Source organism: Nomia melanderi, chromosome 3 (assembly GCF_051020985.1).
Source record: "Nomia melanderi isolate GNS246 chromosome 3, iyNomMela1, whole genome shotgun sequence".
Lineage (NCBI taxonomy): Eukaryota > Metazoa > Arthropoda > Insecta > Hymenoptera > Halictidae > Nomia > Nomia melanderi.
Genome location: NC_135001.1, coordinates 4220396 through 4237307, shown reverse-complemented (window position 1 = coordinate 4237307; position 16912 = coordinate 4220396). Strand labels below are relative to the sequence as shown.

Below are 16912 nucleotides of genomic sequence, written 5' to 3'. Positions count from 1 at the left end.
TCTTATTGATCAATAATATACACCATTTAGTACGCGGCGTCGTCGCTTCGGGGCCGCAGAGAACACTTCCCGCTTCGCGCGCGCTTTTCCTCTAACGATTCTCGCGTCACGTTCCGAGGCCGCGGCGAGCGGCGTTCTTTTTCGAAGATTCCTTCTTCGAGGTGGTTCTATGCACGACGGGATCATAAATCTTTCGCACGAGTGCTTTTTGCAGTTCGGGTACCGGTCGGGACGAAATGTCAGCGGTAGGATTTTATTTTTCGTCGCAAGGTTAGATCATGGTGGCGCAGTTGCGAACTGTTCCGTAGCGTTGTTACTTTTGTCGGGATTCGTTTGAATTTGTAGGGATTTTTATTTAAATAATTATCTGGTAAATGATTAAATATTATCCGTTTGTTGTTATTATTATTATTCTGGAATTTTTTTCGGAATTATTTACATGTTTGTGACGGGTAAAATGGGGATCGGACAGAAGCGTAACATTACGCTGAAGGTATTGAGAAACAGTAGTGTTGACAAGTGTTGAGATACGCTTGAATAAAAATTTCGTTCTGCGTCTCGTTTACTGTCATTTGCTTGATGACATTTCGTAGAAACTAAATTCTATTCGTATTGAAACGGACTGTTCGTTGTTTCGATTAAAATGGAAGCCTCATGACTGTAGGGGTAAATCATAGACGAAACGGAAGCAAGGCGGGATTCTATTGTGAATAATACGCTGCTCTAGCTTCACGATTATGTCGGTAGATGGCGCTGCCATATTACGCGCGAAATAGAAGTTTGACGATAAAATATAAAAATTAACATGGTATCGTTGCGTCATAAACAATTATTATTTTTAATTGAACTTACTAGTTTCAATGAATATTCAATATAATTATCTTATATTTGTTTGTTAATTAATTTTGAAAGTAGCTTTCACGAAAGAATTCAGTTGAATTGATATACTGCTAATACGTAATTTGAACGTAAAACGTTTATTAGATTGCGACGGATCGAACGCCAAAGATACGCAATAAAACGCCACGGAACAATCGTAATGCAGTCCGAGTTTAGCATGGAAAAAAGGACGTTTTTCTCGTCCTAGCCAAGTGTAGTGGGTTAAGCATTCGTTCGATGCTTCGCATGTTCAAGCCTAGACAGATCGCAAGCTGTATTTGGTGCTCTAAATTCAATCTATATTCGAACACTCGCAATCTCAGCACGACGAAAAGATTTCTCTTAGTCAGTCTCTTAAAATTCCCAATCGAACAACACGCGTGAAATATTACCTGATTAGACTAGACGCACAACGGTTGACTTTGCGATTAGAAGAGCCAATCGTCGCATAGGATGAACGTAATAACGCCAAGTCACTAAATATGTAAAACGCAAGCTTGCTCAGCATAAACATAACGTCGCGAAAGAATTTTCATCGTTTCTAGAAAATTCAAATGTATAGGTATATACATGGTGTGGTTAATGTGTGATCAAGTGTTGAAAATCGCGATCGAAAGTAACCCCATCCGATGTCAAAACGAAACGATTTCTACGAACGTGAACCATTAAAAAGTGATACGCGTGTAAAACCGGTGCGTGCACTCGGGAAACAACGATACCTGATTAACACCGATATTTAACGTGTTTAACTCGACGCGAGAGTGAGGAACGCCATTGGCCGGAATCCGCGAGCTTTTAACAGTCGTATCAAAGTCACGAGTCCTCAGTTCGCGCACAGCCGCTAGAGCGGGAGGACGTGTGGCAGTGTTCGTTCCGCATTGCTGTGAGAGTCTCAGAGAAAAAGTTGGGCCTGAGTGGATTAACATAGTTGTACCGGCGGCGGACGTGTCTCGAAAGTACATTCAGGCCTTATCCATCGGCTGATAAATGAATACGCACCATGACACCCCGTGAATACCTTATTGTAGCGTTAACGATTGTACTCGGAATCCACGCAATTAACGCGAACGCCAGGTCGTGGGGTAAGTAAACCGATGTCCCGGCGAGCGATCTTCTGTGACGTGTAAACGCGTGTCTACCTCCCGACGATTCTAACGCGGCGTCAACACGCGGTCGTGTCGATACGGCCGCGTTGCGGGTCGTAGTACAGAGCCGACTCCATTCACGCGGCTCCCTTCGTCACGTACGCCACTTCTGCGGGGCCGCTTGGCCGTATTGAAAAACGAAACACGGCCGAAAGGTGAATGAAACCGATCATTTATCCGTGTCGAAACGCACCGTGGAACCGTCCGACGTTTATTAACGTGACAATTCTGCCGAACGATACTCGTCCTTACACCTGTTTACGTAATGAATGTCAAACTGTTCCGCACGACCCGTGCATACGGCGCGTACACGTCAATGAAAGTGGAACAATGATTCCTCCGAGGAAGAAAAAATTCAAGTAAAACTCTAGAGAAGTTTTGGAATTTTAGATTGTGTGATAATACTGATAGTGGGCTGTCGTGACACCGGCGACTTCGTCGTGCGGAAAATCTGGCGCGCGTGGGACACACGGTAGATGCACAATTCGATCAGGGCATCGGACGATTTGCCTTAGCCGTGACCTTTAGGTTCTTTTTAATTTTTTTTTTTCGTATCGTTTAGTTGTAGAAACGAGAGAACGTCTTGTTGCATGCTCGAGTGAACGAGTCCAGTGTCGTCCGGTTGAAACGTAACGTGTAATCGTTCCTGGAGCGAGCATGCGAGTTACGAAAGAATTCGAAACACGCGAAACCAACGAGCGCAGGATCGTCCATTGTACGGCACATCTATGTGCGTTCTGTTTAATTAACGGTTCGATCGTACATGAAAATTAGGTTACGTAACCCTAAGGAGAAATGAATTGACGATTTTGTTGATACGCATCGCACGGGGTAAAGGGCGAGACAGTTCATTTCGATCGTGGGAGCTCGCGGTTCGATTTACGTGGTTCGTTAACTGTATATCGGCGGAAGTGTGACGGCTGACTTCGGCGGTAATCGTCGAAATAGGTTGCCACGGAGCCTTTCGCGGTCTTTTCCGATGCCGCTTGATACTAGAACGATCGAGTGCTTAATACGATTAACACTAGGACAACCGAGCATTTAATACGGTTCATTTGTAATCCTTGGGAAAATTGTAACGATAGATTATTTTCAGTTTCTCTATTATAGTATTCAAGGGGAAGTATTTTTAAGATCATTTTGAATATTCTATGCTTTTGAGATATCAATCATTACGAAACGAAAAGTCGAAACCTTTTGACTGGTACGGTAGTTGTATTGTTATTATGTAATCTCTATAAAAATTGTAACAAATTATTTTCAGTTTTTTCAGACATTCTTTATAGCATTCAAGGGGAACTATTTATTTTCAAGATCATTTAGAAAATTCTATGATTTTAAGGTATCAATCATTGCGAAACAAAAAATCTCGAGAAAAATTGTAACAAATTATTTTCAGTTTCTTCAGACATTCTTTATAGCATTCAAGGGGAACTATTTATTTTCAAGATCATTTAGAAAATTCTATGATTTTAAGGTATCAATCATTGCGAAACAAAAAATCTCGAGAAAAATTGTAACAAATTATTTTCAGTTTCTTCAGACATTCATTACTGTATTCAAGGGAAACTATTTTCAAGATCATATCAAATATTCAATCCTTTTAAGATATCAATAATTAGGAAACCAGCAAATCGTAACCAATTATTTTGATTGTTACGTAGTTCTAGCGTTAAGGTGCGGATACACGGGATAGAAACTCGCGACAGCGAAAATGTTGCGAGCGAATTGAATTTGCCGCCAGTAATTTCGGATGCGTTCACATGTGCGACGAGAGTCGCTGTTAGAAAAAACACGTTGCAAGTTTCTTATTATTGTATTTGCACCTTTAGCTTTGGTCTTCTTTCGATGTTGCTTAGGTTCGCTTTGTGAACCCGCGATTATTACGAATGGACGTGACGAGAATGGCCCGTGTCGATGTCGCGGGCAGAGGTTTTCTTATCGTGATCTTGCGAAGCGAAATTTAAGCCTCCGAGTGAAGTTATGCGAGACGTTGCCAAAAGCAATGCGAAGCGACGTGGAAAAAATCGAACCGGAAATAATGAGGCGAAAGATGAGTCGGTTAACCTTGTAATTTTCCTTTTTTCATTGTTAAATATTCATTGACGTCCGTGCCGTTCGATTTAGTTACTTTTAACAGGGAAAATACGTTCGAATTGTTTTCTCGGGGCAGTCCATCGTTCGAAAGTTATACCGGGTAACACGGAAATAATGACGATGATATTTTTTAAATTCGATTAGGGAAATGATGATCTTAAAGGGGTTCTGTTTGTTAAAAATGCTGCTTAATCGAGAGGAGATTTATCTTAATTCGTGATGATTGATCGATGACGGTTTAACTGACTGTTGGTCGAGCGTTACAGATCAAGATCGCTCGATAATCGGTGGTAGTAGTGAGTCATCGAATTACATAAGAATTATATAATAATATTGTAACAATTCGGGTCGAGAGTAGTTTCTAAATGATAGAAAGATAGTAATGACGGTAATTGTAGATTAATAACATATTTTATGGTAAATGTGACTGGAGGAATTGTGAAATTATTTTTTGATTAATTTCTAAACTGTTAGAGGTATAAATGATTTTTTAAATCAATGATTCATCACGGGTCTGTAATTTTTAAACAGACTTATTCATTACAATATTTTTGGCACAAATGTATCTTCCAATTCAGATAAACTGAGAGAGATAAGTGAAAGAGAGATTATTCGATTCCAATGTCCTCCAATTCACAAAATAATGAGAATGCTTAAAAAGTAACATTGGGAAAATTGCAGTTACTTGCAATTACAATAATAATATATTAGGTCGTAATATCGGATGTATTGAACATTCTTTCGTATTAATATTTTCACATAATAGTGACATAACAACAGTGCACTACAAATAGCTTCCTATTTATCATAGTTATGCACATTCTCAATAAGTTATAATTAAAGTATCAAAGTAGAATACGTTTACGCTTGCAACCGAGCATATTTATGCTAATTATCTGTAGATAGTTACAAGTGTATAATATATACGGTGAGCATCATAGTATACAGTGACAGTATTAAAACGAATAAAAATCGAAAACAAAAACGATCACTATAAAGGTAAGTCACTTACCATCGCATTTCTATATACTCGTCATCCCATATAATTTTCAAAACACATCATTTTCAATGCGTGCAATTTAAAGGAATCAACAGTTAATTAACACTGAACCTACCAAACAGGTTAAAATGGTTGATTTCTTGAAATTAACAGTTATTTGTTAATTAACATTAACCTGCCAGACGAGTCAAAATGACCCATTCCTCATTTCTTCTTTTAGCAATTATTAAAAAGATAGATATTTCTCTGAAAAATTATTCAAGAAATTAATTTAACAATACGCAAACTGAATTGTAAATCAATTAAAGTCACTATAGATGCGCTCTTAAAGTTGCTCTAGAGAAATTTTAAAAAGTCAATTTAACTACTCGGTAAGTTTAATGTTAAACAATAATTCAGTACGATTTCCTAAACCCCACAAACCTCAAGCCAATTAACAATCATGTACACACTAACATTACCCATTCATTATCATACAATTAAAACAGAATTCTTTTCTAATCTGATTTATTATCTCCCAAACACATTGTTTGCCAGAAGTCAATACAGCTCCTTTTTTCAACTAATTAACGCGGTAATAATAGAAACACTGTTTTACGTGATATGTCGCGAAGAAAAGTTCTCAGGCGTCAATTATACAAGAAAAAGCACTACGATTACGCTTTGCTGGTAGAATCATCGAGACCTTAACGCGATCGTAACGCGCCAGCGTTCCCATTAACATATGTTTTCCTCGCATTATCGTTTCCTCTGTAAACAACGTCTACATGGCTGCGCACTTGATCGTAAATCGTCGACGAAACTTTATTATCTCGGTGGTCGCACGTAAATTACTCAATTAATGAGTTGTGCGCGAAAACACGAACAAATTCATTCCGCGATGGGGCGGCAGGGGCGGTCGCGCGTTACTTATTGCCCGGCGAAGTAAATCGCGAAGCGAAAGAAACCGATGATCTTCGACTTTCCAACCTATTCGTTGACACAGTCGGTCTCCTCGATAACTTTTACTCCATCGGAATATTTCTTCGCTACACATTGGTTACGCTCCGGTTTCGATACGGTGACAAAATAAATGATGTAATTCTTGCGTAACAAATTTTCCAATATCCGTCTAATATTAAACACGTTTACGTAGTCCTTGTTTGTATAAACAAATTCGACCGATAAATTTTTCCTGGTTGTCACGCGGTCTTCATCTTCTATTTCAACATATTAATATTTATATTTTCCGAATGTTCTACTTTACAATTATAGTGTGTCTCGATTCAATCTAGAAGCGTCGAATAGAATGGAAGAAAATCGTGGTTTAGAGTATATTATATTATCGAGAAATGAATAAGTGTTTCGAAGAATTGCATATTATTTATATTTTATTTACACTATCCTGTATCTACTGCGGCCTGTATCTTCGAAGTGTGAAACGTACACCTTCGGCCGTAATAAATTAACCGACACGGTGCAATCGCTACGGACTGATGACATTTGGGTGTCCGGATTATTGTCACAGCTATTGTGACTGTCGGTGTATCTTGAGTCTCCTCTTTCGAAAAACAGACAGGGTAGACAATGGATTCACGATAGCAGTATCGTTTCCAGGGAAGTCAGCAGGGTACCCTGCAATTCGTGATTTTACGTGAAAAAAATTCAATCCGACGTAGAACATGGGATTTCTCCCTCTGAGACCTCATTTTCGCGAAGATCTGCGCGTCACTGTTTCGCCGAGCACACGCGCACTCGGCTAACCCTCGGCTGAAACAGGTGGTGCAATCAACAGGGGTTGTTCTACATGCGAAAATTAGCAAAAATGTAGAACAATATTCGTTTATCTTCTCATTTCGCATCCACCAACGAAATCAACAGACTTCGAAGCTGAAGTTTCTCGAAAACGAATGAACAATTTTATTTTATTTGTTTCCTTATGCTCTCGTGTAGGATAATTACCTGGCAATTATACGCAAGTTTCAGTGATCTTTTTTTTCTTTCGAATACACGTCAAAATGTTTTATATCGAATCAGTTATCAGTTGCACCCCTAAATATATACTTTATGAACGAAAGATTCTAATGGAGATGAAACTTTATTACGAGTTCGTTCGCTGCATCGAAAAGAACCATCCAGTTTTCGACGGTGCGACAAGGAAGCCAGATAATTGGTCGTTGACTTGTTCTCCATCGGGTTCTTCGCACTTTTTATCGTCGTACCTGCGCCGGCGGAGAACACATGCGGAGATACGCAAACAAATTGTTTGTTCATCCTCTAATTTGTATACACGGATGCTCCAGGGCTGATATTTGCAGATGTGTATCAGATTAACGGGTTAAGGTTACTATTTTCCGCCCGTAATCGCGAAATGTGTAGAATTCATTCACATGTTACGACTGCGTAATAAACTTTAGACTTAGCGGAACATGAATGAATTGTATTAGATAACATTTTGATCTGTGAATGGACGTCGCATGAGTTATGCATCTGTATTGCGTACGCCGACATCGTCAGAGTTATTGAATTTCTTTCTCGATCCGATACAATCCGCGACTCGCATGTTTCCTTTTTCTTTCTTATTGTTCAATGAACGATTTAATCGTTTGCACACACATGTAACTTAATCGCGACGCTTCGTATCATTAAGTAATACAAAGATTTCACGTATAATACCAAATACACGCGTAACACATGAAATTTATAGAATTAAAAATTCGTATAATCGTTGGACCCTTTAACAATTGAAATTTTTAAGATATTCTTTCTTGCGTATAACAAAAATCGTTTGAATTAAATAGCCTGAAGCGTGACGACGCGTTTGAATAAAAATGTGTTAGATTGTTGCAAATCTGACAATTAACAGTGATACAAGAACTCCGGCTGCCACTTGAGCCTCAAGCTGTTGTCATTAATGACAATAATAAAGTGGTACGCGATAACATTCAATCTTTAATTGCCGGTTGCACGCTAGTTTGATTGTAACTTGCTGCCTGTCATCGTGATGCGATATGATCGACGTTTGATGTCCGGCTAAGCCGGCGTTAATATATTTATTACGGTACTAGCTTCTTTTATCTGATAAAAAGAGAACACTATCATTACAAGTGTTTCGTTCTTTTCACGGAGATTGTCAAATGATACGAAATGCAAACATCGCGAGAATATTCTTTTAACCCCTTAACCGCGGAATTATTCACTGCGCCAGCGTAAGTAGCGATACACGAGAAAGAAATGAGCCAATTAAGTTTCGAATGACGTAATTAATAGTCAATTAGGAAAAAGATTATATCGAGAAAAATATTGGAATTACCATACGGTTACAGTAAGAAACTGAATTTTTGCGGACGCTCCATATGGCGAGTGTCATTCTTGATTTCTTTTTGCAATTATTGAAAGGATGATAGATGTTTCTCTGAGAAATTATTAAAGAAACTGATTCAGCAATACTCAAGCTGAATTATAAATCAATTAAAGTCTCAATAGATGCATTCTTCGAGTTCTCTGGAGGAATTTCAAAACGTTAATTTACTGCTCGGTAGTTTTAGCGTTGAAGGGTTAAATCACACCGAACGATTCTATTAAAAAATGATTTTGTACATTAGAATTTCACTAAGAAGATCACGCGAGAAATTTTGGATGCTTGATGTACTTAATTGTCTCGTAAAATCGGTTATGAATAAAACGCTCGATTCTGTTCTTTCTCTTTTCTTTAGTGAGAGAACGATTAACCCTAAATAAGAGTTATTAACACGTTCTTATCTTTATATCGTGCGCCTTAATTATACATAATATTTTAAATTGTTTATTACGCATTAACCTCTACAATTAGTGTCTCGATAGCGTTCCACTTCGTGAATTACGATCTGTTCGACGACTGAATAAAACGAAACCGAGAAGTCCGATGATTACTGTGCGTGTTAATCATTCATTGTTTCTTTCCTAGTATTTATAAACACATTTACAAACCAAACAGTAATGATAATTACTGTACTATATTAAATACTGAAATAATGAAGTGTGTTAACACATTCGCGACCGCTGTCGCGAAATCGCATCTTCTCAAACTCTTTCGAAATATTTTATCCTTCTATTCGTTTCAATTTATGACTTCTTTCGTGGAAAGTTCTTCATTTCAAACAACAGATCGTCGCAAGCCTAATATTTCCGAAGAAATTTTCGAATTTTCGTCTCCGTTTTAACACGAGGAATTAGAAATTAGTCGAAGACCTTCTTCAGTTTCGCCGGCAATGAGTATTAGAAAAGCGAAAAATTTGTCGGTCGCGAATGTGTTTGAGAAACATGGAAAAAGTTTGCAGGATATAATCGAATTTTCAGTTTCAATTTTTACCGTGCTCGCGATTACGATTACGGGGAAATAACGAGGAGATAACGGCTGTTATTGCGGTTACGATTGTGGTGAGGAAATAGCTAACGTCGGTTACGAAATATTTAAAAAAAGATGGACTACATTTTCTTTCTATTAATCCGATTATAATCACCGCAGAGTCCTTTCAATTTTCCTTGTTCTAATTACATTTTATTATTGCATTATTCGCTCGTTATCAAGACATGAATTCTCCTGAAACGCTTATTTAGACGCAACTGATTTAATCTCTATCCAGATTGAACCTCGATGAACACACCTCGGAAAGGAAATATTTGCAAATAATGATTTACCTTAATAAACAATCTCGGGTTCGGTAACACGAGTCGCGAGAAAGTTCAGAGAAGAAAGAAGACACTGTTAAGTAAACCTGTATTATCTAAACGACACGTGCGCTTATCTTCATTAAGTAAAAAATCGTCGTGCTGAGGCGAGGCTGCGAGATCACACTGTTCGAATTCAAAAAATTATTTTGAATATCAGAAACAGCGATTACAAACGGTATTCAGTTATGTGTACATACATCGGGACTAAAAGTTCAGAAAAACTTCATTGAACACTGCATACTCGCTGCACGAGCAATTCAATGCTTGCCATTCAATAACAACGCAAAGATTGATTTCTATATTTATGAACCAGGAATTGTGCGCGTAAACGGAAAGTATTTGACGTCACTTGAATCACTCTTTATTTATTAGATCAGAGTTTTCATTGCTCGAAATATTGAAAAGATACGAATGTATGTATATATATTACATTACATTATCATGATATAATCATGTCTACGTTTTATAGTTAAATCTTTTAAGCCTATTCAGTTTTCCTGTGTAGATAAGAAATGGGCACACCTGCTCGTAACACGGAAGAATCGTTAAAGCAATCAAATAATTATGATTCTGCAATAATTAACTATATACAATGGTTTCCGAATATCATTAACACTAGATTTTTGCACATTTATCGTATAGCTCATTCTACACTTCCTAGAAAGATTGATGTTCGTTTAGATCTAGAAAATTAGATGTTTAATGTACCATTAGGAAACATACTCGCGTAATTACACCAATGAAAATCAACCGAAACATTTACCGACTAACGTTTATAAAATTCCGTATGAGCCAAATTGGCTCGTTCCGTAAATCTAGTGTTAATCGTAATGGAACATTTTTCTAAGTGTACCGTTAGTTAAGATTATATAATTGTAGTCAATAGTTCAATTTTTCTCGTGGTCGTTGATACGATAGAATTTCAATTGACACAATCGAATCACATCGTTCCTTTTCGTCCACTTTGCAGATTTAGCGGTGGTGATCGGGAACAGCGTCGAGTTTTTTTTTCGGAACAAGACGCTGGCTGGACAAATTCAAATAAAGGAGGCTGAATCGTTGACTGGGGTAGCGTACGATGATACCACGAACACGTTGTTCTTCTCCGACACGCGCAGCAATTATTCCGTGTTCAGTATCAACCTAAAGGAGAAGAATGACACGGCGAAGCCACTAGTCACGAGTAAGTAACAGAACTGTTTATCCAGTATTTCCATTCGTCAATTGTTAAATGCATCTCCATAGTACATTACCTCCGTTGCAGCGAACCTGGCACTCTGGTCTGAGTGATCAGATTCTAAGGCGCACGCCTTGCCCATACGAATTCTCGGTTCTGCTATATGATTCGCTAAAGCGTTCGAGCGCACTAATCGGGTCGCGCGACAAAGAGTGGGGAGAGCCGATTCCGGACTCGCAATTGGAGTTCTCGAAGTGGCCGTCTCCGCCCCTATAACGTCACGAGTGCCAGGTTCGCTGCAACGGACGGTACATTGGTCGTTATGCTCCGATCATAAAATACTTCATGCGACGCGTTAATCGTTAACGCGCGCAACGATTATAGAACGAAGTGAAGAATATTGAAGACATTTTGATAGTTTTTTGTTCTTGGGTTAACGCTAACAAGAAGAGGGACATAAAAATCTGTTTTTAAGTGAAATCTTATGCATGTTGCAGTACATATCTAGAAATGAGAAATTCTCATGGTTTATTTGACATTGGTCCTCCGTTTCTGAAAGAAATGTGTTTTAAGTTTGTTATGGGATGTAAATGACACGTATCGGTAAACTGATAGACAAAATTTCACGGAATGCACGGAATATGAGGGAACAAGTAAAGTATCCAAAGCGTAGCGCTGCTTACAGTATTTCTTAGGAAAGACTCTTTTTCCGATTGTGTTCTTAAAAATTTGAACTTGCGTAAAGATCCACAGTCTGCTGATAAGTATTCAGCGAAGACGGAACTATTCTAGATCGTTATACTTTCTCGCGTCAGCATCCTTTAATCAGTTTCAAAAGAAAAGATTCACTCAAGAATACTATGCGAACATTCTCAGCCAGTTTTATTAGCAACAAAAGAAAAAGGAAAGCAGCTTAGCTTCGTCTATCCAAGTTCTCAGGTAGATGTTTCCAGCTTCTGAAATACCGGAAACTTGCGCCCGAAGCTCTAATGATCGGCGCGGGAACTGCTTGCAAGATTTTATGTGACCCACATAAAATGAGATTAACTGTTATCATCGTAAAGCGGAATTAGATTCAACTGGTGTTCGTCAAAATAAAACCAAGCAATTAAGCTGCATTGCTATCAGGCTATTAAAAAGTTAGAGCCTTGCTAATCGCGTAATTATACATTTAAAAAGTGCTGACCTTTCGTTATGTTTATTTTGATTATAACAGTCTGGTGTTCACGTATTCTGCAAAATTATCATAAAATATTCAAGCTTGAAAGTTTCAGTCGGATACTACTGAAGTAAAGCAGCCCTTAAATTCTCTTTCTCAATGTCGGATCGTATGATCTTAGGATCGAGCAGGTCTTCCAGGTTTAGTCTTCAATCCGAGATTTCAGTTTTCAATGTGAAAGACGTTGTCATGTCCGAAATAAAGTTATAATTATTATTAGCTATATCAGTTCCGAGTAGTATTGGATTTAGTTCCGGTTTTATAACTGTTATTGTTTAGTTCTGAAAGAAATGAATCGGAAAGCAGAACCGAAAAGTAACGATTGTAGAATCGATATAATATAGGTTCTGAAGGACCAGAACCAAAGCTGATAGACCTACTTAAGCCTTTGCACTCGGAAGCCTTTCATTAGAAATATTCAACATTTTTCAATAAGTTATATACGACACTCCTTGAAACGAACTGAACGAGAGAACACTCATAAATTAAGAAGCAATATTATTATTTCAATATTTCACATATATTATACATTATAGATTATGCGAAGCTTAATATTCTGCGTGAGACTTTATAATTTTGGTATATCGAATCAAATGGTGACCAAGAGTCACCTCTCGAGTGCAAAGGGTTAACAGTTGTACCTTTATACCGGTTCTCCATAACTGTTTTAGTCGGAACCGATATGTAACAGTTTGAAACAGTTGCTTTTAGAATGTTTTTCATCCCTAGATGTTACGCCCCTCTAAATTGTCTATCGTTATCCACAGAACAAGAGAACAACCACATCGTAGGACTCGCTTTCGACGCGAAGACGCGAAACCTCTTTTGGAGCGACGGGGTGAAAAGTGCGATCATGAGAATGCACGTGCCATTGGATGGACCACCGGAAAAGCCCGCCCTCCTCCACGATTTAAAGGGAAGCAGCGCGCGGGGCATCGCTCTGGATCTATGTAACAGGTGTGCCATTTATGTCGTATGTAGACTGGGTGTTGCAGAGATTCTCGGCGGCGAGATCTCTCGATCAGCCTCTTAGTTCCATTTTCCGGTCGACGGTTTGCTCGTTGAATGTAATCGTGTCGAACGAAACTTGAAACAAAAAAGAAGAGAATGAAAATGAAACAAAGAACAAACGTAATACGGGGGAAGAGAATTTAAACGCGTCGGAGTACGGGAAATCGCGGGTGTCTGATAATTGTGCGTTGTTTCCAGTCGCATATACTGGGTAAATAGTAATAAAGGGAATCAGTGCATAGAGCGCTCGAATTTAGACGGAACCGAGAGAACTTCCGTTATTAAAAAAGATATGCTGTACGAGCCACTAGCAGTGGCTATAGATCATGCCGAAAGGAAGCTCTACTGGACCGACGACATCGAGGGTGAACGAAGTGCGATCGAGCGCACCAATCTCGACGGTAGAAATAACCAGACGGTGATACGCATTAAACGCCATCAACCTGTCTATTTGGCCATAGACCGCGACACGTTGTATTGGTCCGATCGGGTCCATAAAAGGATTTGGTCGTTGCCGAAAAACGCGGAACCTGAGGAGTCGCCAGTGGAGTTCAGGCCGTATCGTTTGTATCCCCACTTCGCTGAACTGAATGGGATTATCACACGGGATAACACGGAGCAGATTGATTGCGAGAGATACGAGCGGATTATGAATTACGCGAACGCGACGTTAGCCCCGGAGGCACTGCCGTCGCTGAACAATTTACCTACCGGTACCGAGGAATCGGAAATGGTCACCGAGAAATCACAATACTGCCTCAATGATGGAATCATGGACGACACTGACGAGATCTGCCGCTGCAAGCCAGGGTGAGCTTTAAATAGGGGATGATAGTGGTAGAATATTATATAGAGTGGTTCACTATGCTTGAACCTGTTAACACGTTCACTAGCAGCGTTTATTTCGGTGAGGATCTCCTCAGTTGTGATATTTTATTCAATCCAATAAATCTAAACAAAATATGAAAGAGAAAATGAAACTGGAACAAGTTATTGAGTTCCTAAATATAATGTCGTAGCTTATAACTTTAAATAACAATATCTATAAGATTAATTTTATTTGTTTTGTGTAAAATGTAAGATTGCGCCTGTCACAAGTATGTGACGTTGGTAGCGAACCTGTTAATGGTACCTATATAATTTGATTTTGAAGCTTCAAGCATGAAAAGAGATTTTGTGACAATTGAAGAGAAAGATCTAGTCCTATTCTGATCATGAAAGACCTTGGATTTTGTTTTTTAAAGAATTTTAGTAAATTTTTATGTGTTTATTGTGGGTCACTTTTTCTTGATACACTGAAGGTGGAGAGAGAAATATTTTGATGTATTAATAATGTGGATGGTAATGGATTTTGTGCAGTTGAAGAAACATTTTCAAGCTTTCATGGTTTTGTATTCATGTAGGATTTCTTGATATATATTAAATGTTACATTCTATTAGTTTTGGCAAGATAATTCCTGTAATTCATGAAACTGGTTAGAAACAACGATCATTATCATGCGTAGAACCTTGACAAATGGTAATATAATTGATACCAGTCAAAGATAAGGTATTCACCAAGCACATTATAATTACAAATTTTTAGATCTTACAAAGATAAATAATGAAAACTGGAAAACAAGGTCACATAGAAGATATTTAAATGTGAATTTATTTTTTATTGCATAATACATATCCTCTGTAAAACAGGAAATGTAACTGAAAGCCAAAAGAATTAAATTTTTGAAGGGGAATTTTATTTTTTTGCAATTTTGTTCTTATATCATGGTAACTAGAAAATGCAGTAGGACATTTCTAATGTTAGATAATGCTTTGAATAAAAAAGTTATTTAAACGTGGAATTTAATGAGAAATATGACTCTAAAAAAATGTTGAGCTATTAAATCAGTGGTATGTGATATGGATGAAATATCCAACCACGCCTTGCTAAGAAGAACAAACTTGCAAAAAAGGCGATGATCATGCTACATATCAAGTAACTTGAGAACATCATGTAGAAAAACCACTATATTTTATTAGAAGTATTCTTTGAGACATTGAAATTTAAATATTAATTCTTATACTATACTTTTCTTAATTAATTCATTATATAGAATAGAATAAGCTGTATACAACCACACCTTTATGTAAATGCTATTTCATATATTTTAGGTTCACTGGTGCACATTGTGAAATAAACCTTTGCCACAATTACTGCCTTCAAGGTAGTTGCAGTATAAACACTGATAATTTACCCACGTGTAAATGCAGTGGTACATTTATTGGACCAAGATGTGCAACAGACCCCTGCATAAACTATTGTTTGCACGGTGGTCAATGTTCCGTCCAAAACGAAAAACCAGTTTGTAAATGTAAATATTCAGAAGGATCTCGCTGTGAAAATCCCAGTAATGTGACAAAAACATGTGAGACCATTTGTGCAAAAACTGAAATAGTTCCTATGAACCATAGTGTAATTAATTGCAGGTACACTTTTGCATATATATGTTAAACTTGTTTAATTTTTCGAGTTTAACGAAAGCATATTTTCTAATAAGCATCTTGTGCTTTCTATCAACAGGTGTGATAAAACGAATGAAACAAGTGCACAAATGATCATGACTAATGGAGAACGTTATGAATACACCATAATAGGATTAACTTTTGCTGTACTTACTATTGTACTTATGCTTGTAATAATTGCACTTAGTTACTATGTGAACACACTACGAAAACGGCCACGTATTAGGAAACGTTTTGTGGTGAGCAAGGGTGGTATAACACCACTTACCTCGAGGCCACAAATACCAGACAATCAATGTGAAATAACCATAGAGAACTGCTGCAACATGAATATTTGTGAAACTGTGAGTGAAACATCCCCTAAAGCATAAAAATCATTCTTGTGCATGTCATGGGTGTCCGATACATTTGTCACGTGCAATAAGTACAAAATTTTAAATGTGTGCTGCAGTTAATTTGATTAAAGAAGAATTTGTCAATGATCTGAAGACTATAATTCATTAGAAGAAGTAACAAATTGTACCTCTGGTTTTTAATGCTGATTTAGTACCTTAAAGTGACAAATTCTTTTTGTAGATACACTTAAAAAGATTTCAGTTTGTTGGCATTCATATACTTGGTACATTATAAAGACGAACAAAGCAATAACATTATTTATATATTTTTTTATTTTGCCATATAGTTCACTTAATTATAACTGAAAATAATTATACTTGGGATACTTAATATTTAATACAAAATTACAACTACGATCGTTGCTTAGTACTCATCAATTATTTACTAACCCTTACAGTATTTCCTTCAGAATGTATTGTTTATGTTGCCAATTGCTTAGTTTTTAGAATCATTTTATTATGCCTTTTTTGCATGATATGGTGTAATATCACTTATTGTTTAAATAATCTGAAAATCTACACTTGTTGTTTTTATTTCAGTGTAAAAAGTGGACTGTTTTAAAAGTGTCATAACAGTATCAGTAAAACCACGAATAAATTCGAATTCTGTATAATTATTAAATGTAACTTATTAACATTCCGGTATTTAAAATTAGTAACATGCGAAATTAATCAAAAAGAGGCAGTAAGATTTTATTTAATGTGGGAAACATATTGTAATTCATTGGATCATGCTTTACGCTAAGAATGTTTGGAAATCAAATCTATTGTATCGCTATTATTCTACATTTTATT

The 16912-nt window shown here is 37.4% G+C and overlaps 1 protein-coding gene across 3 annotated transcripts in view; it reads left to right on the top strand.

Moving 5' to 3' along the window:
- The first annotated feature begins 24 nt into the window (after positions 1-24).
- Positions 25-16912, top strand: part of cue (Low-density lipoprotein receptor repeat domain-containing protein cueball) — a 19517-nt gene continuing 2629 nt past the window's right edge. Inside the window, exons 1-7 of one of the 3 annotated variants that reach the window (XM_031990028.2) lie at positions 1367-1961; positions 10784-10996; positions 12977-13166; positions 13419-14030; positions 15372-15686; positions 15781-16066; positions 16658-16911. In XM_031990028.2, the coding sequence (XP_031845888.1) occupies positions 1880-1961; positions 10784-10996; positions 12977-13166; positions 13419-14030; positions 15372-15686; positions 15781-16066; positions 16658-16690 (1731 nt within the window). In that variant the 5' untranslated portion in view covers positions 1367-1879 and the 3' untranslated portion in view covers positions 16691-16911. Of the gene's footprint in view, positions 246-1366; positions 1962-10783; positions 10997-12976; positions 13167-13418; positions 14031-15371; positions 15687-15780; positions 16067-16657; position 16912 lie in introns of those variants that run through there. The other 2 variants (XM_031990020.2, XM_031990012.2) reach the window with 2 other exon arrangements.